Source organism: Malaclemys terrapin, chromosome 10 (genome assembly GCF_027887155.1).
Source record: "Malaclemys terrapin pileata isolate rMalTer1 chromosome 10, rMalTer1.hap1, whole genome shotgun sequence".
In the NCBI taxonomy this organism is placed as follows: Eukaryota; Metazoa; Chordata; order Testudines; family Emydidae; genus Malaclemys; species Malaclemys terrapin.
In genome coordinates this window covers 13,176,313-13,201,588 of record NC_071514.1, presented here as the reverse complement: position 1 = coordinate 13,201,588, position 25,276 = coordinate 13,176,313, and the positions used below count along the sequence as shown (strand labels likewise).

The 25,276-nt window shown below is 43.7% G+C and overlaps 1 protein-coding gene across 11 annotated transcripts in view; it reads right to left on the bottom strand.

Annotated features, from left to right (window-relative positions):
* AKAP13 (A-kinase anchoring protein 13) overlaps positions 1 to 25,276 on the bottom strand; it is a 338,427-nt gene that overhangs the window by 106,994 nt on the left and 206,157 nt on the right. The window contains exon 1 of one of the 11 annotated variants that reach the window (XM_054041162.1): positions 8,682 to 9,430. The exons of the other annotated variants lie outside the window; for them this stretch is intronic. Coding sequence (XP_053897137.1) covers positions 8,682 to 8,762 — 81 coding nt within the window. The 5' untranslated portion in view covers positions 8,763 to 9,430. Of the gene's footprint in view, positions 1 to 8,681; positions 9,431 to 25,276 lie in introns of those variants that run through there. 11 annotated transcript variants of the gene reach the window in all.

Sequence of the window (25,276 nt, the reverse complement as noted above, 5' to 3'; positions counted from 1 at the left end):
CACCTTCTGGGTGTGGTGTTGTGTCCCATCTAGTGGAGTGGGATGGGGTGTGTGAAATGAGTCTGGTCTACAGCCTTAGCTAAGAGGTAGTTGACTTTCATGAGGTAGAGACTCATGCACTAAGCTCCAGAGGTCCCCAGTTCGATCCTGCCCGCCGACGACTGGAGTCTGTTGGCATTACAGGTGGGGGCTCCTCCGGGGTTTCAGCTGGGAAGATTCTGAAGCTCAGGACACATTTCCTCAGCTAGGGGAGGTATGTAACCCACACACCTGCTGGGTGCGGTGTTGTGTGCCATCTAGTGGCACTGAGACCACTTAGAGAGAGTTAAATGAGTCTGCTCTACAGCCTTAGCTAAGAGCCAATTGGCTTTCATGTGGTAGAGCAGGGGTGGGCAAACTTTTTGGGGCGAGGGCCACACCTGGGTGGGGAAATTGTATGCAGGGACGGGGGGCAGGAGGTTGGTGTGTGTGAGGGAGTGCAGGATGTGGGAGAGGGTGCGGTGTGCAGGAAGGGGCTCAGGGCAAGGGATTGGGGCAGAGGAAGGGTGTGGGGTGCATGAGGGCGCTCAAGGAAGGGGGTTGGGGTGCTGGGTGTGGCAGGGGGCTCACAGCAAGGGATTGGGGTGCAGAGTGCAGGGGGGCTCAGGGTGCAGGAGGGGGCTCAGGGCAGGGGATTGGGGTGCAGGAGGGATGCGAGGGGCAGGCAGGGGGCTTAGGGCAGGGAGTTGGGGGGCAGGGTGTAGGAGGGGTTCGGGCTCCAGCCCGGCGCCGCTTACCTCAAGCGACTCCAGGGTGGCAGTGGCACGCACCAGGGCCAGGGCAGGCTCCCTGCAGGCCTACCCTGTCCCCTGCCCCGTGCTGCTCCCAGAAGCGCTGCGGCCCCTGGGGGAGGAGGGACCGAGGGCTCTGTGTGCACTGCCCTTGCCACGCCTCCAGGTACCTCTCCTGAAGCTCCCATTGGCCATGGTTCCCCATTCCCGGCCAACCGGAGCTGCGAGGGGCGGTGCCTGAAGGCAAGGGCAACGCATGGAGCCCTCTGCCCCCCCTGCCCAGGGGCCACAGGGACGTGGTGCCGGTGGCACCGCGGGCTGGATCCAAAGCCCTGAGGAGATGGATCCGGCCCACGGTCCGTAGTTTGCCCACTCCTGCGGTACAGGTTCATGCGCTAAGCTCCAGAGGTCTTCAGTTCGATCCTGCCTGCCGACGACAAGGGTCTGTTGGTGTTGCACCTGCTTTTAGAGATAATTTAATAGATTCTGTTTTTATAATACACCAAGTATTCATTTAACTGCACTAACACAGGAAGAATATTTATTATGCACCAATATAAAAACAAATAAAACTACTTGCGTAAATGAATGCTCTCTACACTACAGAAAGCCAAAGAAGCAGCATTTGAGAGAAGATTGCTCGATGATCACAGAAACTGGGTGATCCAGACATACTCAAAACAAGGGGCCGTCCACATACACTTTCTTACCAGAGCCCCTCTTCATCCTCATCAAAACCCAGCCCAAAGTTTACACTTTGCGGTGATGGAATATTGAAGCACTGGGCAGACAAGTGAGGCTGGTCACACAAAATCAGTCTCAGCTCTACCTTCTATTAGCCTCTGTTGCAACCTAGAGATTTTATCATGGACATAGAACCATTGTCAATCACTAAAACGAATTCCCCCCAGTCTTTCTGCTTCTTTAAGAGGGATGCTAGCAACAGGAAGACAGACTGATTGCTACAAAAAATTCAAAGCCCTTCTTTCCCTCGGCACCCACACTGATCATAGCTTGTTGATTCTGAGCTGCCAAAGGCTTGCATCTTGATTTGCTAGTGTGGGAGCAGAGATAATATGGCACCATTTAGCAGCAGGAAATCTGCAGCATTCTCGATAGACAGAGCTTCAGTATGCAGACTTTCGGGAAAAGGTCAGCAGGAAGCCAGGTATTTTTACATGCACTGGATTGAACTTGCTTAAGACAATGAACGGATCAAGGAAGCACCTCCACTACAATTAAAAAGGGTATCCCTGAGGGTTTGGTTTGTTTGTTTTTTGCTGTACATACAGGACTGGCGTGTGGATATGGCAGAGTAGCGGCCAGCTCGGTACCAAAGAGGACTCAATTAGGCCGACACCAGTGTGGATGTGCAAACATTGGACTGTTGGATTTTTCTTCCAGGGAACATGTGCGCAGTGGTTTCCAGAATCTCAGAGCCAACATACTGCAGACATTTAATTTAAAATCCAAAGCAACTTAATACAGAAACCTTTGTGCAGAGAAAAAGAAAGAGGAGACAAGAGAGTCTGCTAGACAAAAGGGGCTGTTAAGTTACATTCTGCATCATGTGGGAACAATTAGTGACCACCAGCTCTTATTTCCTTCAGCTAAACACAGAGATGTTTCATTTTAAAGATCCACAATGGCGCCCCCCTCCCTTTTCCTGTGCTCGTCAATGTGTCTCAGTGGAGTTCTCCAACATCCTTTACTGTACTCAGTAATGTTCCACTTCACTGGCTCTGTTACTTCTTCTCAGATAACTTTTTAAACACTGTCTCTTTCCTCTTCTGCTGCAGCTTGTGTCTTTTCAAACAGTCACAAGACCTTCCCAGAGGGCTCGCACTTAAGCAGTAGATGATTAGGTCCCATCTTCATCTCTCATTCACATCTACCCGTCTCGCCGGGGAGTGCATCAGTGTGAGACCTGAACGTGGGCCCTAGTGTTTCCTTTCCAAGAGGAGAGTTATGTTAAGCGTCATTAAGATCAGCAGCTGTCATAACAAGTGCCATCAAACACTGGATTGTTGGCAAGACTCATGCACGTTAACAGTGCTAGGTTGAATTGCAACAGAGCTCTGCAGGTTACACCTCACTGGCCATGTAGTGAGACAGCAGTGAGTGCTCCTGCTTTAACCATACGTTAAATTCCCCAAAGGAGCGACTAATGAGTAATAAAGATGCAATAGTTGGGGACACTATAAGATGTTTTAATGGAGAAAGGTCTCGTTTCCATTCTATTCTCAAAGTGTTCCCCTCCACTGCACACATTATCTTGACATCAGATAGCTTCTGCTATTTAAAAGGTTTGCAATTTTCAACTTTTGTTGGCAGTGTGATAAATTAAATTGAAGCATTTCGGAAGAAGGGGGAACCAGATAATTTTAGCTTTAATTTCCTTGAAAATCTCTAGTGGTTTGGTTTCCTTCTTTATTATTTTAACATAGTCTTAAATTTGCAATTAAAGTTTGCAGGTTTCTCTCTCTCTCTTATTTTTTTAAATCTCCCATCCTTTGAGTTCTACCTTACAACTCAGAGCAGGATACTACTACGCAAAGAGACTATGGCTCTAAAGAAAAAAATATATACTGTTAATCTATTCATTTACATTCAGCTGATATATTATTAAGTACTTAGGATACCTGAGTATTAATCAGTACTAGGGAAAAGATGTGAAATGTCTAATGGAGAACAAATATAGTTGAACAAAAGTTACTTGAGAATTTTTCTGATTTTAGATAAGATACTATTTTACTTCAAATGTTTTTCCCATTTGATTAATATTCAGAAATTGTGCAATGAGTTTTAAATTAAACAAATGCAAACCTTAGCCCTGCCCTCACATTCATGGAAATATCCTGGGGTCCTTATTATTTCATCTGAGGAATTTACACAAATCATTGGAATTAAATTTTAAGTGAATTAAAATTATGATGGAAAGTCAAAGACACCACTTGTATATTCCTGGACCAGAAACTGAGGGAAAGGCCCAATTATGGATACTCCTTCCCTGGAAAAAAAAATTTAGATAATACCTTATGTTTTCAAGACCCTCCACAGCCAGTAACAAAGCTACCATCTAACATGCATGAAGGAGAATTCAATAATGGAATTTTCAGCATGGTTCCATAGACACGCAATAGGTGTTGCATCGGGAGGTGCTCTCAAATCAAGGCAGTAGAGGAACGTAAAAGCCATTCCACAAGTTATCCAGAAAGGACTATGGGCCAAATCCTGCAATGATTTGCACATGTGCTTAACTTTATGCACTGAGTCGTTCCCTTGACTTCAGTAGAAATACTCACAGTGCGTGAAGTTAAACATGTGCATAAATTCTTGCCATATTAGGGCCTGGACCCTTATAGTACACTGAACAACACTGCCATTTCTCCCAGTTTCCAGGGGCATGGATATTCAAAAAAGGACCTGTGGGATATATTAATAAGTAAGTGGAACAAAAGGGACAGGGCTACCAACGGCTGTAGTTTGAACAGGGAGCGGGGAAGAGGCTCCTATAACCATAAGACCTTTCCAATTGCTAGGTAAATTGTTGCTGTGTAGTTTAAGAACACCAGGGGATTCTCAGGCTGCAGCATTCCCTTTGGCAATCTTCCAAATGGGAAAGTGGATAAATGTCCCAAGAATATGTTTTAACTTTTGACACAGTGAGGTCCCTTCCCCATTAGCTGGGACTAGATTGGTGCTGAAAAGCATTCTAGAGTAGATGTGTGAGAGCTGCAAGGAAGCCACCTTCTAGCCTTATATTTTCCCCTCTTTCCAAATTCCCGATATCTGAAACCTATTGGCAATCTGAAAATGCCCCATTATCCTGAATGAACCTGAGTGATCCCTCTGCTTCTCTCTGGAAAAACAAACTATGTTCAAAACAAATGAAACCTACAGCATATTAAATGTATCCCCTTCCCCCCAAAAACACAAACAGCAACCCCCCAAAAGCTGACATTAGTTCAACATTATGGCTTTGAAATCAAACACTCAAAAACCCTAATTCCAAAAGCTAAGGCTTCCTTCCACAAGGGGAATTGCAGATCTCATATATTTGATTGTAATGCACAAAAATCCAACAAATTCATACATGTTTTTATTTAGTGAAGAAAAACAGGTCTATAAACTAAATGCACAAAGGGAGATAAAATGCTATATACACAAGTTAACACAGAGAAACCATGGGGTTAAGTATGAGCTGTACCAAGGTGGGAAAGATAGCTCTAAGACACTTTTACACACCTCCTTCAAGTCTTGCCGCACTGGAACTGAAACAGTCCACGGCATAATTTAGAATAGAGAAAATACTGCTCTAAGTTACGCTGGCTGCAATGGTCCTATAAGGACAACTGCATTGACCATCTATTGCACGGAATGTCGTCTGCCCTGACCCCTTGCAGTCTAATACATGGAGCAGAGCAATCGGTCTGAACCAGAGGTTGAAAATCGGGTCCATTCAGTTTCAAAATATCGAGTGCTTGTTTTCATACCTTCACTCTGCGCTGCTGCTAATTTCTGCACGTATTGTCTGATTCAATCTCTACTAAAATCAATGGGTGACTCAATAGCAGGTCTGGCCCTCAGTATCCCTGATTGAGAAGAAATAAGCAGGGGGAAAAATCCTAAACTACTTGACTCATACATCTTATAAACTCTGCAGGCGGAATTTAAGTTCTCTGACCTGGAGCTAACAGTTTCATAAGCATGAAGCTACGAAGACGCTGTGAAATGTACAGTGAGCTCTTTAAAGCAATTTTTTACTGTCACTGCTCAGTCCTGAATTGGTTGTTTTAAAACTTAGCAAAGTAAATACTGGTAATCGAGGCCTATTTACATACAAATACCTAGACAGACAGACATGTAAGGTACCAATCACTGTGGTATCTGGGTGCTATGCCTAGGTTGTATTTACATCAATATATTTGTAAGACACCTATACACAATGATGATGGGTACAGCATAAGAACCCAGAGAGGATAGTTACCAATACTTTGAAGCTCCCTGATTTTATGGCTGGCAGGGCTGGTTCCTGGAGTAACTAGGAGATGGATCAGAGCGTTCCTAAATTACACCTTGCTACCTAGAACCATAAGCAGCTATTCAGGCAGGTGGAGATATAAGTATTGTAGAGACACTCTGACCGCTCCCCTTCTCCTATATCTCCTAGACAGTGTGGCATAGCGGGTGGGTGGAAGGGAAGGGAGGGTGGCATAGAATCACAATGTCAGCTCTATGCCATCCAGGACTTCCTATATACTGTCAGAATCCCCTTGTAGCCAGTTAAACCAGCTTTATAACCTCTGTGCTGCTGCAGTGACAGAACAGGACCATATAGTAGGGAAGAGGTTTTGCTCCCAAATTTCAAATGCTAGGAATTTTTGAGTTGCTCCTAGAAAAAGGAGGTCAGATGATTATTTTTTAAAATAGAGGGGGGAAATTATTTTTATCCTCTCAACCCCAAAATGGCTGATGAGTATTGATTCAAACTTTCCAAAAAAACAGCTTCAGGCAGTCTAAACATGAAAAAATTCAGCTCCAAAGTTGAATCCTTAGGAAAGTTATGAGCATGTAAAAATAATCAGTTAGAACTGAAATTATTTTGCAACTTTACCTACAAGTGGTGTAACCAATGCAAATGCAACATCATTTATATTCTGCAGCTAAAATAGCATTAGTTCTCCTATGTTCAGAGTTTATCCCAGTGATATCCCCCTACCAGCTGTTTTTACTTCTGATGTCACCGAGATCACCTACCTAAAAAAATACAGGGGTAAGGGCACACCAATCCATTACTGACAGCCTTGATTCACGAGTCCTTTGAGAATCAAATCAATGCACCAACATAAAAGCTACTCGCTCTCTTATTATCTACTTCACCATGATTTCAAAGGCAGACTTATTACTGAAGGGTATTTTTGTTTGTTTGCTTGCTTTAATTTATCTTTTGATATCTGACCTTTGGACACTTGAGGCTAAAGAAACAGTGTCCCACCCAAACCAAAATAATTACTTGGGAGAGTCCTCCTTCCTTCTATAAATAGTTTAATTAAAAAAAGCCCCCCTTGCCTAAAGGTCTGATCCAGCTCTCATCAAAGTCAACAGAAGATTTGCCATTGACTTTGCCTGATATTGCACGGGGCTCCTACAGATCGAAAACTGGCTCAGGTTGCGTTATAGATTACAGATTAAAACATGAGGCACTAAAAAACAAGGTAAATGTTACTGTAATTCCCAGTTGTTTGTGTCTCTATGTTCCCTGAATTAGCACAGCATCCACACACACTGAATTATTTTCAGGATCAATCAGTATCATCCAGTGTTGGAAGCTGATTGGAAAAATATTAGGATGATTTCACAAGAACCATATTTTGTTATAAATTCTAAATTTTACTTAACAAAAATTAAGTTAGGGAACTGATGACTTCAGAAATACTAATTCACTATAATCATAGCAAATAACAGTTCAGTCTAGGCAGACAAACACAGCTTCCAAAAAGACTGTGCTTTTTATGTAAACAGTTGAATCTGTCAGGGGGTAACAATGCTTCCTGTCTATTGTAGGGGACCATTCAACACCACAGCTAAAGCACTGTTTGTATAACGTGTCTGCACATTTATTTGGTCTATGACTCAGAGGGGTGTCTAGAGATTGCATTGCAGGGGCTTCCAGTTTCTTGTAATCAGCATAATTAAAGATAGTATTAGAAAACAATTCACCAAATCCAATATGGCAAGAAATCGAGCAAAGGTTTTTTGGGGGTGGGAGAAGAACATACTAAGTGTGAGCCAAAAATAATAATCCTCTATAGGTGAATGCGAGTTGGCAACTGCCAGGCTGATCTTAGTGCAGGTAGGATGGGTCAGGGAATCGTTTGAGAAGACATATCCCGGAAAAAATAACGACACTGCTTATAATTCTGGATTGAAAAAAAAAAATTGTAGTTTTTCCATCTTCACCTCTGACATACAAAAAGGAAAAAAAGACTCTAGGAGCCATAAAGTGTGACTAAAAAAGTTAGCCACGCAACCATGCAGCAGGAGACACCTACCCATCCAGCACCCCACCACCTCCAGTTTCAAAAAGGTGACTCTCCTCCATGAGTTAAGATATCAAAGTCAGGCAGTGTTATGAAGTTACTTGGGCTGCCTTCCCATTTCCATCCGCTGTGCCAGGAAACTGTTCAAGCTCCAAGCAGAGCTATTACAGTGACAGAACATTCCCAGACTGTCACCATACCGGTTGGTGGAGTACTTACTAATTTTAGATTGGAGGAGAGAGCACTGGACAATTAGCCAAGAGGCACTTGAGGCTTTCCTCCACCCATTTTAAGACAAACATTTAAACAAACAAAAACAACCCCTCTCCCTCTCCGCCAAAATAGAAAAGCTTTATACAAAACCAACAGCCAGAGCCATGCAGCACTGACAAAAAAACGACCATGCCTTTTTGGGCTGAACCCACAGTCTTCCAGATGAAGTGCAGAGGACCAGTGGGTAAAAACATCTTTAGTTCAAAAGCAACTTAATACAGGAAGGCTCAACACATCTCCATGGGAAGTTTGCAAAATCTTTGCAGTACCCCATTGATGATTTCGATAGAGGAGAAAAGACAGCCAGCCAGAGCACTTGAAAAACACATATTTAACAGTATGTCTCTATCACCACTCAAAGTATCGGTCATAGCAAGAACAAAATCACTTGATGTTATATAATTTTAATAAATACCCGAGATCTAAAAGCTGCACAGTCACCTCCTGATAGCTGCCTCCCACCTGCTCCCCCTTTCAAAGGAGGCACAAGAAATCTGGTTGTCTGGGGTGCATTTTCAGCAGGGAGTAGATGAATGAATCCAAGATGAGTAAGCAGTACTTAATGAATAGGAAGTGTAAACAACCAATACTGTACCTTTAACAACACAACATCTACAGTCCTGTCCACCTTGGAAATGTCACACAGGCTGTACCGCCTCTTGTGTCGTTCATACATTTTGTCCAAAAAAGGGAAAACAGAGGTAAAATGCAAGGAGCAGAGCCCACCATTAACTCCAGGATAAACTCGGTAAGGCGTACAGTCCAAATCTCTCACATATGTGCTCAGAGAAGCCCCTGCATCTCAGCGTTCTTTGAATCACATCAGCCTCTCCAATTCTCTTAACAGGAAAAAGAAAATCCCAGAGCTGTGACTGTTTGATAAAAGTCTTCTTAGAACACGGTCACTTATGCAGATGACGTAGTAATTTATAGCAAACAAGACAGATATGTTTAGAGAGATTATTCTAAATATGAAAATTAAAAATATTAAGTGGTAAGGATGGCACCAGTATTCCTGCTACATTTGATAAAAAAAGTTTCCTAGCCAATGTTAATGGCAGACAAGCACCAAAATTAAATTCTGGAAAGAGAGCGAGAACAAAAGCCAGATGCATGCAACTGGAACCGTGTAACATACCAAGAGAAAGAAAAAAAAAATACCTAGGCTAGACTCTGAATTAGACGCGTTGTGTTTAATTCAAAGAAGAAAAGAGTCTGGCCCTCAAATCCAAAGAAAATATTGTTGCTGATAGAATTTTTCTTCCACTGTTATAGATGGAAAAGCAAAACAACAACAAAAAACACTTTCCTCCTTTCAAGTAAGTCCACTGTTAACCAGGCAAGAGGGAATGGTCTTGAATAAGTTTAAATTTCTAATGACAGCACAGGGTAAAAGGGGAAAAAAAATAAATAAAATAAAGCCACTCCCTCCTGATTTCAGCTAGAACGTCACTGCTTGCCTTCTTAGTGCTGTACCAGCGTTCTTTGAGTCTTGAAAATGTAATTGCAGTTGTGGGAACATGATTCATCTTTTTTGTAGAGAGAAAAAGCAGGGGGACAACAGGGTTTTCTTTTTCACCCTATTTCTTTCACCTCAAGATGCAGCCTCTTGGTGCACTTGGTTAATCGAAAGAGATGAAGAAGAGTAAAAGTGCGCACCTTAAAGAAAAGGATCAGGAGAAAAGACAGCCCTTCTCCCGATCCTTGCCTCAGGTGAATGAAAAGAGAGAGTTTCAGGCGTACAGCTTCTCAAAAACAGGAATGGAAACTTGTGATTTAATGTGTGAAAAAAAGGAAACCAGCCATTTTCGGTGCTTGCTCTGTCTGCAGTGCACAGCAGGAGAAGCAAAAGACTTCAGCAGCTTGTTATAATATTTACAAGATAAAAAAATACAATTCTCATTTGTTTTAATCTGAAAAGCAGTGTGTTTAAACAAAGTTTTTAAGAATCTCTAATGCTGGTCTAGCCAGCGAGTCTCCCTTCCTCTCAATGGCTCATTCACATCAGCTGGGCCCTCATTTCACACTGCCACATGGTTTCCTGTTTTCAAACTGATTCAGCCCTCTCAGAGCCCCCTTCAGCTTCCACCCCACCCTGACCTCTCATGGGACGAAATGTTTCCATACTTCCCTGGCTTTAGACATTCTCTCACTCATTGCTTAAAAGGGAAGAGGAACAGAGACAGAAGAGAAAAGGAAAAAGGCTTTCTTTACTTTAAGTTGCAAAATGCAGAGATTTTTACAGAGCAGAAGAACTCACTGCTGTTGCTAGAGAGGAAGATGGGAATTAAGGGAGCTTTTAAGAGTGCATCACAAAGGGAAAAATAAGAACTTTATGTAATGGCAATATCAAATCAACCTTCCATTACAGATATGGAAAGACGTTCTTCATGAGGCCCATGAATGAAATTGGTCAATCTCCCAGGACAGGGATTCACTCTATTAATGCACATAGTTGAGGATTTCTGAGGCTGTTAATACAGTCCCAGAGGCAATGACTCAGTGGTCTAAGTCCCATTAGTTGTTCAAGGCTACTTGTAACCGCAAGCTCAAATTCTGGCAGGGACTACTCAACCCTGCATCCTTCCAAAATAGATGAAAAGTGAGCTTCACCCATGTCAATGCATGAGGATCTTTCAGAAGCATCTTTAAAATCAGAGGTCCCATCTGCTCTGAGCCCACATGCGAGAGCTCTTCTCACCCTTCTGCAAGTGCAGGAGTCTGACGCAGCTCAAGTTCCTCTCTTCTGAATGTTATCAAGTCTGCTGGGGCATGTCGCTGGCTTCTGCCCCAGAGGATCTGCCTCTCGCTGGTGGGCAAACTGATTCTCATAGGCAAAGAGTTTGTAAAACACTGAGATGAAATATGGTCCAAAAATGTAAATTATTATTTTGAGCTGCCTTGCAAATGCCACCCCAATCTGGCTATTCTGAAGCCATCGGATCAACCACCACAACCAGTACACTCACCATGCAAACTCAGAAGACTGGCAGTCTCATTCAACATGTCAGAGTGGCTCGGTACCAGCTACCACTAGGAAGATGAAAGTGTCTGGATCTCCTTTGAAATCTCCAGCCCCCACCTCTTGTTTCAGCTTTCCACAGCCTGGGGCAGTTCCAAACTCTCCCTCACAACCTATAACATCACCTCCACAACTCACCCAACTAGACTAAGGAGGTTCCCATACCTGAATCTTTCAGATAGCACCATCCACTGGCTTATAAGATCAGCCCCGGAATCTTTTCTCTCTGTTAGTGAACGCAGCTTCTGCTTTCGGTATTAGGACATACCCCAAATATGACAATACTGTAAACAGGGACTTTCAGGAGTCACCAGTTTCATCCAATGATGAATTCCCAGCAGTCATGCAGTCATAGAGATAAGAAATCACAAATGTCTGTGACAGCTCTTCAGGCTCCGCCATATAAGGCAGGGATTTCCTCAAACTCAAGTTAATTCAGATAAGGAAAGCTGTGATGAGCAGTGTGACGGGATGATGCTCTAATCCAATGGAGTGTTGCAAACAGCATCTACAATTCATACATTTGGCGTTTTCTTCAATTGTTTTCAAGTGAACTTAGTGATTTTTTTTTTAAACTGAATTTCCTGGTGACAGATTCTTGAGATACTGAGACACATAAGTCTTCTCTTCCTTTACAGAGCATGGCTGACCCATGCGGCGGCTGTACAAGCTCCTTCAGACTGCCTCAGATAATGTATCTCACCTTTGAGCTGCTGGGCATAAGAATGACCATACTGGGTCAGATCAAAGGTCCATCCGGCCCAGTATCCTGTTTTCCGATGCCAGGTGCGCCCCAGAAGGAATGAACAGAACAGGCAATCACCAAGTGATCCAACTCCTGCTAACCACTACCAGCCTCTGGCAAACAGGGGGACACCATCCCTGCGCATCCTGGCTAATAGTCATTGATGGACCTATCCTCCATGAATTTATCTAGTTCTTTTTTGAACCCTGTTATAGTCTTTTAATGATGAGAGAGAAGTTCAGTGATTATGGCTCACTTGGTCCTTGGCCTCCAAATGAGACAGATGAACAGGCCAATCTGTGTTAATTATAATATGGAGATATACCTATCTTATAGAACTGGAAGGGACCCTGAAGGGTCATCGAATCAAGTCCAGCCCCCTGCCTTCACTAGCAGGACCAAGTACTGATTTTGCCCCAGATCCCTTAAGTGGCCCCCTCAAGGATTAAACTCACAACCCTGGGTTTAGCAGGCCAATGCTCAAACCACTGAGCTATCCCTCCCCCCAGGGTGGTGGATTCTGGGCAGAAATATGTGATAAGACAAACCTCTAAAGGGGGCAACTCCATTTGTAGCATAGGCTAGAAGCAGCCACTTCACCTTTTCTAAAGGCTAGAAAGTGACAATGACCTCTAGCCGGGGACAAAAACTAGAGGAGACCCAGGCAGGTACTTTCTACACCAGGAGGAAGAAGAGCAAGGAAAGGATCAATATCTATCTATTCATCTTGTTAGCTCTGTGAAGTGAGGTGACTACCAGAACTCCATTCAGGATTAACATGCTTTGATCTCATAGGTTCTGGAACTCAGTGGCAGGGTCACCCACAAATCCCTTAGAGCTCCCCTCTCACATGCACAGTGAAGCGACCAACAGTTTTACAGATTTTTTTTTTTTTTTTTTTTTAATTGAAGCTCCCTAAGTTGCTCCTGGCGGTGGCTACAAACGCTCCTGCCCCTTCTCCAAGGTTTTTCCTCCCAGGTTCTGTGGTCAACAAACTTCACGTTGTAAAACGCACACAAAATTATCTGCCAGGCGTGCACTCACGTGAGAGACGGTCAGTCTCCTTCCATTTTAGGTGGGGCTTTTGCTACGTAGCCACAGGCTGGAAATCTCATTTCCCAGACATCCCAATCTCCTTACATACACATGAAGAAGGAAGATGCAGGAAACAGGCTCCTGCTGAGTCAAAGAAAAGCAATGGTATTCTGGGCTCTTTTGTTTGTTTATTTTTAACACCTGCAGGCAGTCCCTGGACACACGTAGTCACATGCGTACACCCAGGCAACAGACACTGTATACATACTGAGGAATACAACCACAAATGCATGGCATTATCAGTGGAAAAGACAGAGAGAAAACAAATGAGCTAGTAATTCTCTCTTTTTCTGCTCTCCTTTCATGAGAGTTACTCAAAATGGAGAACAGAAACAATCAGCAACTACATCCACTGGCTACAGATTCGACAGTTCTGGGCACTTTATTAAAAACATCTGGAAATGATGAAGAGTTTGAAACTAACCAATCATTTCATATCCAAACCAAAACCAGTGCTGCAGATTTCAAGTGAAGAAAAAGTCTTGTTCAACTGCATCATATGATCTCGAACTCCTCCAGATAAAACCCCTCCCCCCTACCCTACCCCACGAGCTAACAGACCACTTAATGACAAGGAAATCATGGCTAGCCTAAAAACAGACAGCATTATTGTTATCTGTTTCAAATTACAAGATCCGTATAGTTATGAAACGCTGAAAATGATGCAATCTACAGAAATACTGCAGAATATTAATATTTTAAACTGTGGCTCTGATATCAATTAATAGAGTAGAGCGCAAAAAAAAAACTCTTCCTTTTAATCAAATCAAAACCCACTTCTGATCACTACATGCAGGAGTTGTTAAATGCATCAGAAGGAGAACAGGGAAAGGGCTAGGTTTTAAACTGTGCTTTTAAAAAGATATGACTTTTTGCAAAAAGTGTTGTTAAGATTTCTGCCTAAACGAGATACAAAAACACTATTTCCTAAAACCAAAGAAGAGGAACGAAATCTGCACCAGAACATTACAAATCTAAGAAAGAATTTACATCCAAGTTTGGAAGAAGTACACACTTAGCTTATTTGGAGAATGGCAGGTCAGCAATGGTAAGAAAAAAAAACGTTAGAAGACCGAGACCCTAGAGTGTATTTTCAAGAGGACGAGGCAGTTTCTCTACATCAAAGAGTCACATACAACTCAGTACTGAAAAGACAGGCATTTTTCAAAGTCTATATATAACATCTGACATAATATATTTTGCATTCTCACAACATGTTTCAAAAAACAAAGCAGAATTTGGAAACTGAACCCTCTGAGAGGACAAATGAAGTCTGGAAAACATTTTGTTTGCAAAAAGAACAGGAGTACTTGTGGCACCTTAGAGACTAACAAATTTATTAGAGCATAAGCTTTCGTGGGCTACAGCCCACTTCTTCAGATGCACCCCGAAGAAGTGGGCTGTAGCCCACGAAAGCTTATGCTCTAATAAATTTGTTAGTCTCTAAGGTGCCACAAGTACTCCTGTTCTTTTTGCAGATACAGACTAACACGGCTGCTACTCTGAAACCTGTCATTTTGTTTGCAGTTCTTTTTCCGATCTGATGAACGTTGCAGCTGAACATGAAAACAGAACCGGCCTTTGCGCCACCTGGTGGCTACAATTTATTTAATTATTTAAAGTTAACAGATGTCCCTCCTAAAGCAAATGAAAGCTCTTGCAGTTGTGCAAATATTGAAGCAAGTCAGCAACAAATAGAAAGTTAGCAACTTAGGCAGTTATTACCTTGGATTTCCCTAGTAGACATTGCATAGAAAATAAATTGGACAACTGAAAGGACGGAGGCCTAAAGGAAAATGGTAGGGCACATGTCTAAGGAATAAGCTCTGCTCAACAATACAGAAGACACAAAAGCACCAAGATTCTGCTTATATACCCTGGAGACAAATTCCTTTCTGGCCCCCCACATTTGCCTAAATTAATTATATTGAACTCCCTGCTAGGCAAATTCAAATAAAAAGCCTGAACCTGCAACCGTTACTCATGTAACCCCCCACTTAAATCACTGAGATATTCATTCAATGGCTTTAGAATCAGGCCCATCCCCTCACAATTAAACTGTAACACAACACAGTGGGATAACATTCCAGAACTGAACTTGTAAATCCAGACACAAGACTTACACATCATACAGCTTGCACAAACTGTAAAATAAACAATTCTGAAACAGTGAAAAATAAATGAGAGAGGATGAGGAAGTTCCTCTAACTACAGAAACATGGAGTGCATATTTAAAAAATAAAAATAAAGATAAACGTCAACCCTACAGCCGTTTTAACTACTTCCCAACTTTCTCTTTCTTAATACCTCTTCCGTATAAACGTCTCCTGCCAAATTTGTAAATAACTGTGGCTTTTTTTCCAAAAAGAATAAATGCTGATACTTTTATTAGACTTCAGTGCATGTCTGAACATCTTTTTCAGAGGAAGTAAACTGCACATTCTACAACTCCCAAAGAGATTAGCAAACTCTTGTCTCATTTTACATCAGTTTGCAACGTACAGCTCTGCCCATACCAAAAAGAAGCTGCAAATGAAGAGGTCTGGCTGCCTCAAGTGCAGTGGAAACTTTGTCAACAACATGGATGATTCTTCCAAACATTGTGGGAGTGTTAGGAGAAAGTGTCTCCTCACTGCCATGAATTCTGACCATTTCGAACCATGCAGTGGGGCCAGCTCTTTGAAAATGACAACCAAAAACCTCACATTTTAGATCTCAGTTGGTGATCTTCTAAATTTACTGCAAGTGCCACAACTTTACAACAAAGGGTATTAAAAGTAACTCTTCATAGCAGTGTGTTCTGTTTGTTTGTTTGACCTGTGTAAATTTAGAGCTCACAAAAGTGAGGAAGTAAGAGAAATCGCTAAAATCGGGAACACTGCCAACAGGCACCTCAATTGTCACCAGTAGCATTACATTAATATTCCACAATTGAGCTTCAGAACACAGCTCTGCCTCCTCAAGTACCCCTGCTATTTGAGTCCTTAAACCAGGGTTCCCCAACGCGGTGCCCGCCTACTGGCTGCCAGACAAGCAGCCGCCGAAATGTCGCCGAGAAGTGGCAACATCAAGAAGTGCTACCGCCGAAATGCCGCCGAATTTCAGCGGCGACACCTGTCGATGACGCCTCTTGACGTTGCCGCTTCACGAATTTCGGCGGCATTTCGGCGTCCGCTTGTCCGGCGGCCACGGTCTTCAGCAGCTAGTCGTCTGGCGCTCTCCCCCCCCCCCACGGAAAAGGTTGGGGACCACTGCCTTAAACACTCCAGGCAGGGCAGGAAGTTTTGTGATATGGACACTGTTGTCAACAGAACCTTAAGCCCATTTTGAAACAACATCTCTTGATATGAAATATTGATGAATTAATCCTTTATAAAGCATCCGTTCCCCAGTCTTCCATCTATCACTGTAATAACTGTATGTCTTACTTGATTATTATTAATAATTCTTCTACTGAAAATTCATATTTTGCTGGAATATGGAAACGAAATCTGCAACCAGAAGCAAGTGTTTCCTTTTTAGATTTGTTTTAACAAAAAAGCTGCCTACATGACCTTGAAGGAAGTTTTATTCGTCTATGATTTTAAGATGCTGGGAATTTGTGCACTAAGTTTAATGCGAACACACATGTTTCACAGCCAAGTGGGAAATTCCTCAAAAGAGACATTTCTTACAGAAATCTTGACAGCTATCGGCAAGATCATCTCTTGCCCTACAAGCCCATGGAAGAGAGTATGGGGTATAAAGCATTCCTTTACTCCCTGTAGGAGTTTGCAACTCTTCCTCCAGTGCAGGGGGATGAGCAGGGGTGGGGAATGGGAATGGCTTTGGCTCAACCCCAGAAACATGCATAGATGAGCTGGTGTAGAGGGAGAAGTAGTTGGCTACTGATATAGACCAGCAGGCGCATTGATTTCCCCCTTGGAGCAAGAGGGAAGCCAGGGAGAGCTGTTAACTTAGGCCTGGTCTACACTTAAAAGTTAGGTTGACATAGCTACTGCACTCACAGGTGTGAACAATTCACACCTGAGAGCCACAGCTATGCTGACCTAACCCCAGTGTAGATGCGGCTAGGTCAATGGAAGACTTCTTCCAACGACCTAGCTACCACTGCTTGGGGAGGCAGAATTCCTTCAACGAGGGGAAACCCCTTCCATCCCTTTAGGAAGAATCTACACTACAGCACTACAGTGGCACAGCTGCAGCGGACTGCTGTAGCGCCAGTAGTGTAGACATGGCCCCAAACTCAAAGTTCCCTCTCTGGTCTACTCCTTATTAACAGCTGTAGGAGGTGCAATGGCTAACTCCTCCATCAGAAATATTCTGTATAATAGAGCCCCTGCTATATACGATGTACTGCTCTTGAGGAGCGCTAATTAACAGAGTGAGAGGTAATCTTGCCTAACACCTGCTGCAGTCAAATGAACATTTACACTAGACGCTGTGAAATAATCTGAAAATAATGAAAACTGGCTACTTATGGATTCAGTCCTGCAAGGGGCTCAGTGCCCCTCAACTCCTACTGACGTTAATACCTCTCCTCTTTATCCTCATCAACTTCAGCATCCCCATTGACATCCTCCCGCAGAGGTGTTTACACACTGGTCACTGAGGGCACGTCTACATTGCCCCAGAGTTCGGACTAAGGGGGCATGAAGAGCAGTGCACACCAAAAGTGCTGCGCTTTAAGTCCCCTATGTGGATGCTGTGAGCGCAAAGGTACAGGTCCTGAGTGCTTTCCCCTTAGTCCAAACTGTGGAGCAGTGTAGGCTTGCCCTTAAAAACGTTTAGAGACACAGACATTAGCTGAGTTTATATACAAAGGAGAAACATTGGAATTATTTAACTTCCAAGGAGAAGAGTAAGTCAGGACTTGGACTGAGGCATAGACAGCAATGTGTATTTCACTCACAAGTGATCAGATGCTTCTTTCTGCCCTGTCATACTGTAATACGAAGACTAGGGGAGACTATAAAACCTGAAGGCAGCAAATGGAAAACACAACACTGACCTATGGGATCGGCTCCTACAAGAAGTCACATGGATACAGAACAGAGCATTTTACAGAATTTTAAAGAGGACTATATACTATTAGAAGCGTTAACCATATTGACAGCTAAGCAAACTAAGAGAAATCAAGCCTCATAGTCCAGAACAGAAGATAGTGATGTGTGGGGTTAGGAAGGAATGCTTCCATGTCGTATGAGAAGATACTGAAAAGATCAGATTGTTTACCTCAGAAAGGAGATGAATAAAAGGTGACATAAAAGTACATAAAATAATGAATAGTACAGAGGAGGTAGAGTGCAAGCTTCTGCTCTCCTTGTCTCATAACACAAGAACAAGGGGACATTCAGTGAAATTAAAAGGTGGCAAATACAATACTGATAAAAGGAAACAGTTTTCACACAACGTGCAACTAGACTGTGGAACTCATTGCCACAGGATGACATTAAGGCCATAAACTTAGTGAGATACAAAAAGAGATTGGACATTCATCTGAATAACTAGAGTACCCATAGTTATAACAGATAATGCTAATAAATTCTGAAAGAGATATTCCACACAATGCTTTAGGATTTAAATTTAGTATTTGGGTCTGACGTAGGGGACAGATTATCTCACATCTGCCTACTCTGAAGCATCTGCTGCTTGCCACTCTTGGAGTCAGGATACCGGATCAGATGGACCATGAGTCTGATCTATTATGGCAATTCCTATGTTCCTACGGTTGTACACAATTGTCTTAGATGACTTAGGGCAGGTGCATTCTTCCCCCAGCAAATATTACGTATTTAGCTAATAAGGGAGACAGGATAGCAGATTAGATAGACCAACTGGCTGATAAGGTCCAACAAAACCCACATACAAAATCAATGAGGAAAACTACTATATAACATAAAATGGCACAGTTTAGATTGGAAAAGTATTCATATTCTACTTTTCTTCTAAGCTTTTAGTTTAAACTGCTTTCATCAAACTGAATAACACAGAAAGGTCATTCAAATGCAGAGCTCAGGCCAGAAAATGATTCCGCTTCCTATGGCACTTTTCTTTAAGTCTTTAGTATTCACACATTTTGGACTAGACTGGGGAGTTCACACAATCCAGCCTATGGTCCCTGCTGGGCATTCTGTCAAAAGGGGGGGGAAATCTGCTCTTTCATCAAGCAGCTTGGAAGACTGGAAGGAGAAGTGGTGGGAAAGTAGAAGACTGGTGTACAAAAGCATCCACCATCGGACTGCATTTCCAGGTCAATTTTTTGCTTGGCTCCTACTGAAAAAGGCAGGGAAGAGAAGACACTGCATTACTTGTTTTGTCCCTCCAAAAAACATTTTTTGGGGGGAGGTGGGGATGGAGATGGGTAGAGCATCACAAACTCCAGTGGTAATTGGAATAGTCAGTGATTGCAGCAATCTAAGGCAGTGGTTCTCAAACTAGGGCCGCTCCTTGTTCAGGGAAAGCCCCTGGCGGGCTGGGCCAGGCTGTTTACCTGCCGTGTCCGCAGGTTCGGCCGATTGCAGCTCCCACTGGCCGTGGTTTGCCGCTCCAGGCCAATGGGAGCTGCAGGAAATGGCGCGGGCCATGGACGTACTGGCCGCCGCTTCCCGCAGCCCCCATTGGCCTGGGACAGCGAACCGCGGCCAGTGGGATCCGCGATCGGCTGAACCTGCGGACGCGGCAGGTAAACAAATTGGCCCGGCCCGCCAGGGGCTTTCCCTGAACAAGCCGCAGCTCTAGTTTGAGAACCACTGATCTAAGGCATGCACTCCCTCCTAAGCAGAGAGGGAACAATAGCAACGATTCCAATTAGATCACATACCTATACTCATATACAACTGATATTTTCATGCCTTCTTTAGGATAAAGTGACTTACAACAAAACACAGCAGGAAACAAAGACAATTAAAGCCCAACTTTATGAGGAGTGCATTGGCCACAACGCCTTCTGTCTGCAAGTTCTGTTTTATAACCAAATTTCAAATATCAACTTGTTTATTCATCTATACGTTTATGTCACCCGGAAACTCCCCTATCAGAGTATTTTTGCACACTATTATTTACAATGGATGAGCCCAGTAAGGCAATGTTTCCCAAACTTGGGATGCCACTTGTGTAGGGAAAGTCCCTGGCGGGCCGGTTTGTTTACCTGCCGCGTCTGCAGGTCTGGCCGATCGCGGCTCCCACTGGCCGCGGTCTGCTGCCCCAGGCCAATGGGGGCTGCTGGAAGCAGCGCGGGCCAAGGGACGTCCTGGCCGTCGCTTCCCGCAGTCCCCATTGGCCTGGAGCGGCGAAGCGTGGCCAGTGGGAGCCGCGGACGGGGCAGGTGAACAAACCGGCCTGGCCCGCCAGGGGCTTTCCCTACACAAGCGGTGTCCCAAGTTTGGGAAACACTGCAGTAAGGAATTGATAGACATCTGGATCCTGCAATGAAGGGCACTTTAGAAATCCATACACTTCATGTACATTTGTGCTGTGACAGACCCAGACCAGTGGGGTACAGGAGTCTGGTAGAGGGCAAATATACTGGTCACTGGATGAGTAGTTTTCTGTTCCCTGAGTGACTAGAGCAGGGGCTGCACTAGAGTAATCAGGAACCTGCTAGAACCAGTTAAGGCAGGCAGGCTAATTAGGACACATGGAGCCAATTAAGAAGCTGCTAGAATCAATTAAGGCAGGCTAATCAGGGCACCTGGGTTTTAAAAGGAGCTAACTTCAGTTTGTGGTGCGAGTGTGAGGAGCTGGGAGCAAGAAGCTGAGAGTGAGAGGGTGTGCTGCTAGAGGACTGAGGAGCACAAGCATTATCAGACACCAGGAGGAAGGTCCTGTGGTGAGAATAAGGAAGGTGTTTGGAGGAGGCCATGGGGAAGTAGCCCAGGGAGTTGTAGCTGTCATGCAGCTGTTACAGGAGGCACTATAGACAGCTGCAGTCCACAGGGCCCTGAGCTGGAACCCAGAGTAGAGGGCAGGCCCGGGTTCCCCCCAAACCTTTGTCACAATGCCCTATAGATTTCTATAGGGGACTGGAGGGAGGGAATGGGTAGGGTCCCCAAGGAATACAAAACTAAGCTCCAATTTACAGACATATTCAAAACATGACCAGATACTTCTCTGCTGTAGCAGAACATGCCTAAGATGCCTCTTCTTCACAGCTTTATGTAATACTACAAGAGGCACTTCAGGGGATACAAAGCATCTCTTACTTAGCAGCCAGATATCACAGCCTAAGCCTTATTGTTGACATTTTTACAGAAAAGAAAAATAATATTTATTTTTATGATTATGGAATACTACATACTAGAGCTATTCAGTAAGAATTTTGGCTCCTAATATAGTACATGAAGGTTGTCATTCCTTCCAGTTTATCACGGAACCCCACTGGAATAAATCTGTTCCTGCTGGCAGAGCGTCTCAGGGGAACAGGTCTCTCTTTGCTTCAAATAATGTCAGTTCTATCTTGGAACAAGCTTGGAAGCTCAGGCCACTGAGTGTGTTTTGGAGAGGCTTTGTCTATTCCCTTTTCATGACCACATACCTCCCCAACACAGTTACCTTATCCTTGCTGAAATCACAGCCCCTCAAGGCATTAGAAGTGTGTACTTGCTGGTACTTCAGTAAACCCCACCTACTGGGCACAGGACGCACAGGGGGGAAATGCCACACAGAAGCATTCAAGATGCTTGGGAGTTTTGGAAGTTCCCTGGGGTACTGGAGAGACTAAATTGGGATCTTCCTTCCTCAGTTAAAACTCCTCATGTCACAGGTAACTCAGCACTTTGTTCTTGAACAAAAAGGACGATCTCAGGTCTCTTGCTAACGCTCCAAGGAAGGAGATTTTAAAAATAAATAAATATAGATTATATTACATTAAATGAGGGATGAAGGGAATATTTCTTGGTGTTCTCAGGGACCTCACAGCAGAAATGTTTACTAGACTCAGAAGCATGAAAACCTTCAGAGTTTTCAGCAAAGTAGGTTCCAGTGAAATCAATTAAAAGCAAAACAAAAGGATTTGGAGGATGCAAGAATTACAAGAGATTATTTTGTAAAGCAAGAAAGAAATTCCTTCCCATTATGGAATGGTTAATTAATTTATCTACAAAGCCCTTCCACCCAACGCTGGGACTGCAGCTGACTCAGCGAGCCCTTTTGGCTATTACGCAGCATTAGTGTCTCAAGTTTTTGAAGTTTGCAGTTAGAGGAAAAAAAAAAAGTCCTTCAAAACATGCAAAAACTAATGAATCCCATATGTGGGATGCTGTCATTATTCCATGTTTATAAGAGGATCGGGTTTTGTTAAATGGGTTTATTTAATACAGACGGTGAAGGGGGTGGGGTGAGGGGGAGACTCAGCAAAAGATCCAAAAGCTATTGAAAGACAAACATTTTCTTTCTTAACCAAAGCATTCAGTAACAGGGGAGAAGACAGGATTTAAGCTCAAGTTAGAAATGTTTAAAGAAATACAATATACTTTGGTGTACTTCTGTTTGCAGCTTTTCTGACAGCCTGTGACATTTTGGCCAACAGCAAAACCTCTTTTTAGAGGATTAAAAATATATATTAGGGTCCTCCTCCATCCCCTTCCCTCACTGCACTGGGGTTGGGACAACATAAATGCCTTATGGGAACATCTGCTGGGCTAGTCAAACAATTATGGCTTTTTCAACAGCTATTGCCATTTTGTGCTCTCTCGACTAGGTCAGCTTCAGAGAAATCTGGAAAGAAATATTAGTCGTGTCCTTCTCCCGACACTCACCCCTAACTCCAGCACTAAAGACAGTCCCCTCGGGGGGCCTGGTAAAGAGGCCGACCGAGGCCATGCTCCTTACATTAAAGCTAAAAGGGTGACGGCCAGACTATGCTTAAACTGAGAAGCTCCTTTTCCTTTTTCAATTCTTAATCATTGGCATTAGATATAAAACCAAGAAAATGCAATGCCCAGAGGGATGCCTTCACTGCACCGTTCATGCACTTTAATCCTGACTTGTAGCACTCCCTGTTATTCTAGTCTTGGGTCCCACGTAGCACATTGCTAATGTACCAAAATTCTGACCTGCAGCATCCTCGGATATTCCACCTCTGGCCTCCTTACCCTCTGTCCCCCTCACAGCTCTGCCAATAACCTCACTCTCAGCCTACCACCCCTCTGCTGTTTCAGTACTGCGACCCCAGACATCTGCCATAAAAGTTGATACACCATATATTTAAAAAGCAGACCTGCCAAAGGTAGCTAACCAGCCAGACAGCAATACTTACCAGTTGGGGAATAGTTGTTACTCATGACAGTACATACATACATTTCATTTTTGTGCTTTTCTCAGAAACCTAAAGTTCAGTTAGAAATCAACGAGAAACTTAGCTCAGCTACAGGGTGGAATAAAGTTTGTCTGTTAGCTTTATTCTCCTAACAGAGAAGGAACCAGAATGACTTGGGAAAGCTCTTGCACTGTAGTATCAGTAGGTACTTGATGAAGACCTTTTCATTATATTCTTACATAGACAGAGAGAAAAGACAGTGCTCAGAGAACATGCAATGCTCAGAGAATTTTCCTCGCACTCCTCTGGCCTGAATGCAGCTGACTGCTTTTTCCTTTAAAACTCCTTTGTTTTTATGCTATCATGTGTTACTAGACTCTGGCTGGATATCTGTTTACTTGCAGCATCACTTTCCCAAAAGAATGGTAACAACAAGAAAACCTAATGCAAACCGAGCTCACTTATCTGAAAGAGGCAGAGCCTGCCCTGCTCTTGAATGGAGGATAGATTTAGGAATCCGAGGAGCCATACAACAAAGAGGCAACACTGGTACCTGGAGCACAATAAAAACTAATACCATGAAGGAGAGGTCAGCCTAGAAAATCCCAAAGGCAAAGTCCAAATTAGAAGCAAGTGGGATACACTGAAAGGGGCTGCGGTGAGGAGCTGGTCAGAGCATTCTCTAAGTGTTGGGTTCCCCCCTAATGGGACAGTTATTTAATCAATCTATTTATTTAGATTTATAGCAAAAAGAGAGCAAGAGAAAAAGCGCATATTCTGGGATCCAGATGCCCCTGACAATTTTAAAAATACAACACAAAACCCGGCAGCTCCCCCAAAGGATAAGCATTTACCAAAACTGACAAGCAAGCCAACCAACTGCAAAGCCTTGTCCTCACTATTCCCTTCCCTCCTTTCCTCCCAAAACCCTTGGGCAGAGAAACGGGACATGCGGAGGGCCCTGGGGCCTGTTTCAGACCGAGGGAACAGTAGGGAGTAAAAATGTTAAATACAGAGTTAAGGTGCCATTCCTACCAGGAGAGCTCCAGGTTGAGCATCTCTGCTGCCTGCAGCAGCAGTCTGGCATAGGAAGACAGGAAAGCAGATTCCAGGTCATCTACACCCCCTTAAACCACTCCAATAAACCAACAGGTAGTCAGTGCAGATACAGAGCACAGGGGCTGGTGTGTTACTGCCAAGATATACCACTTAATAAGCAGGCTGCAGCATTCTGCACCTGTTTTCCTTTCAGGGCTCCAGTTTCGGCACTACATTATTCTTCCCCTGTTCTGTCTCCCTCTGTCTACTACTACAGGGATTGAGGGACCCAAACCTTGCAACCAATATCTCCACCTCAGCATCCACATTTCCAGTGTATTGCATCATTATTCAACCATCTCAGCCACCCTAAGGTAGCAGTGGAGTGTTCCAGATGAGAGTCCAAATAGATACTCTAGGGCAAGCTGTAAGCACGAGGTCTCTCTTACCAAAAAAATCTACTGCCTCCCACTGCCCCCAGTCCCGCAAAATATAATCTGCCCCATAAAACCCAACTCCGCTCAACCTCTGGGGTCTCCCACTCCACAAGGGACTCACTCCTTTCTGGGCATCCCCTAAGAGACAGCACTCTCATCTCACAATTAACAGGTCTCTCAACCTCTCACACAGGGAGAGGCACCAACCCAACTCAAGCCAATCCCCTGTTACTGAGGATGGAAAGTTGGTCTGATCCCCAACTAAGAGTCCTGTCAAATAAAGAGAAGTACAATATTTGTTCCACCGTGATCCCAGGGGACCGAATATTAACAACCCTTCCCATTAAAAGGCATCTTTCCATTAAAACAAACTCCTGCTTGGCAAGAAGTTATTCCAGTTCCCCTGTGGCAACCATGACCTGTCCCTTTGGCTGCACCTCCGTGAGTGAAGTGGTGGAAAATTCCCCTTTACCAAATATCAGAGAATGCTCAAGCACAACTGTGAGGCAAACAGCTTTGTCCTCCTCCTTCTGGGCATGCAGATGTTCATCTTGCAATCACAGGGAAAGAAATGCAAGGTCAAAAAGAAAAGGAG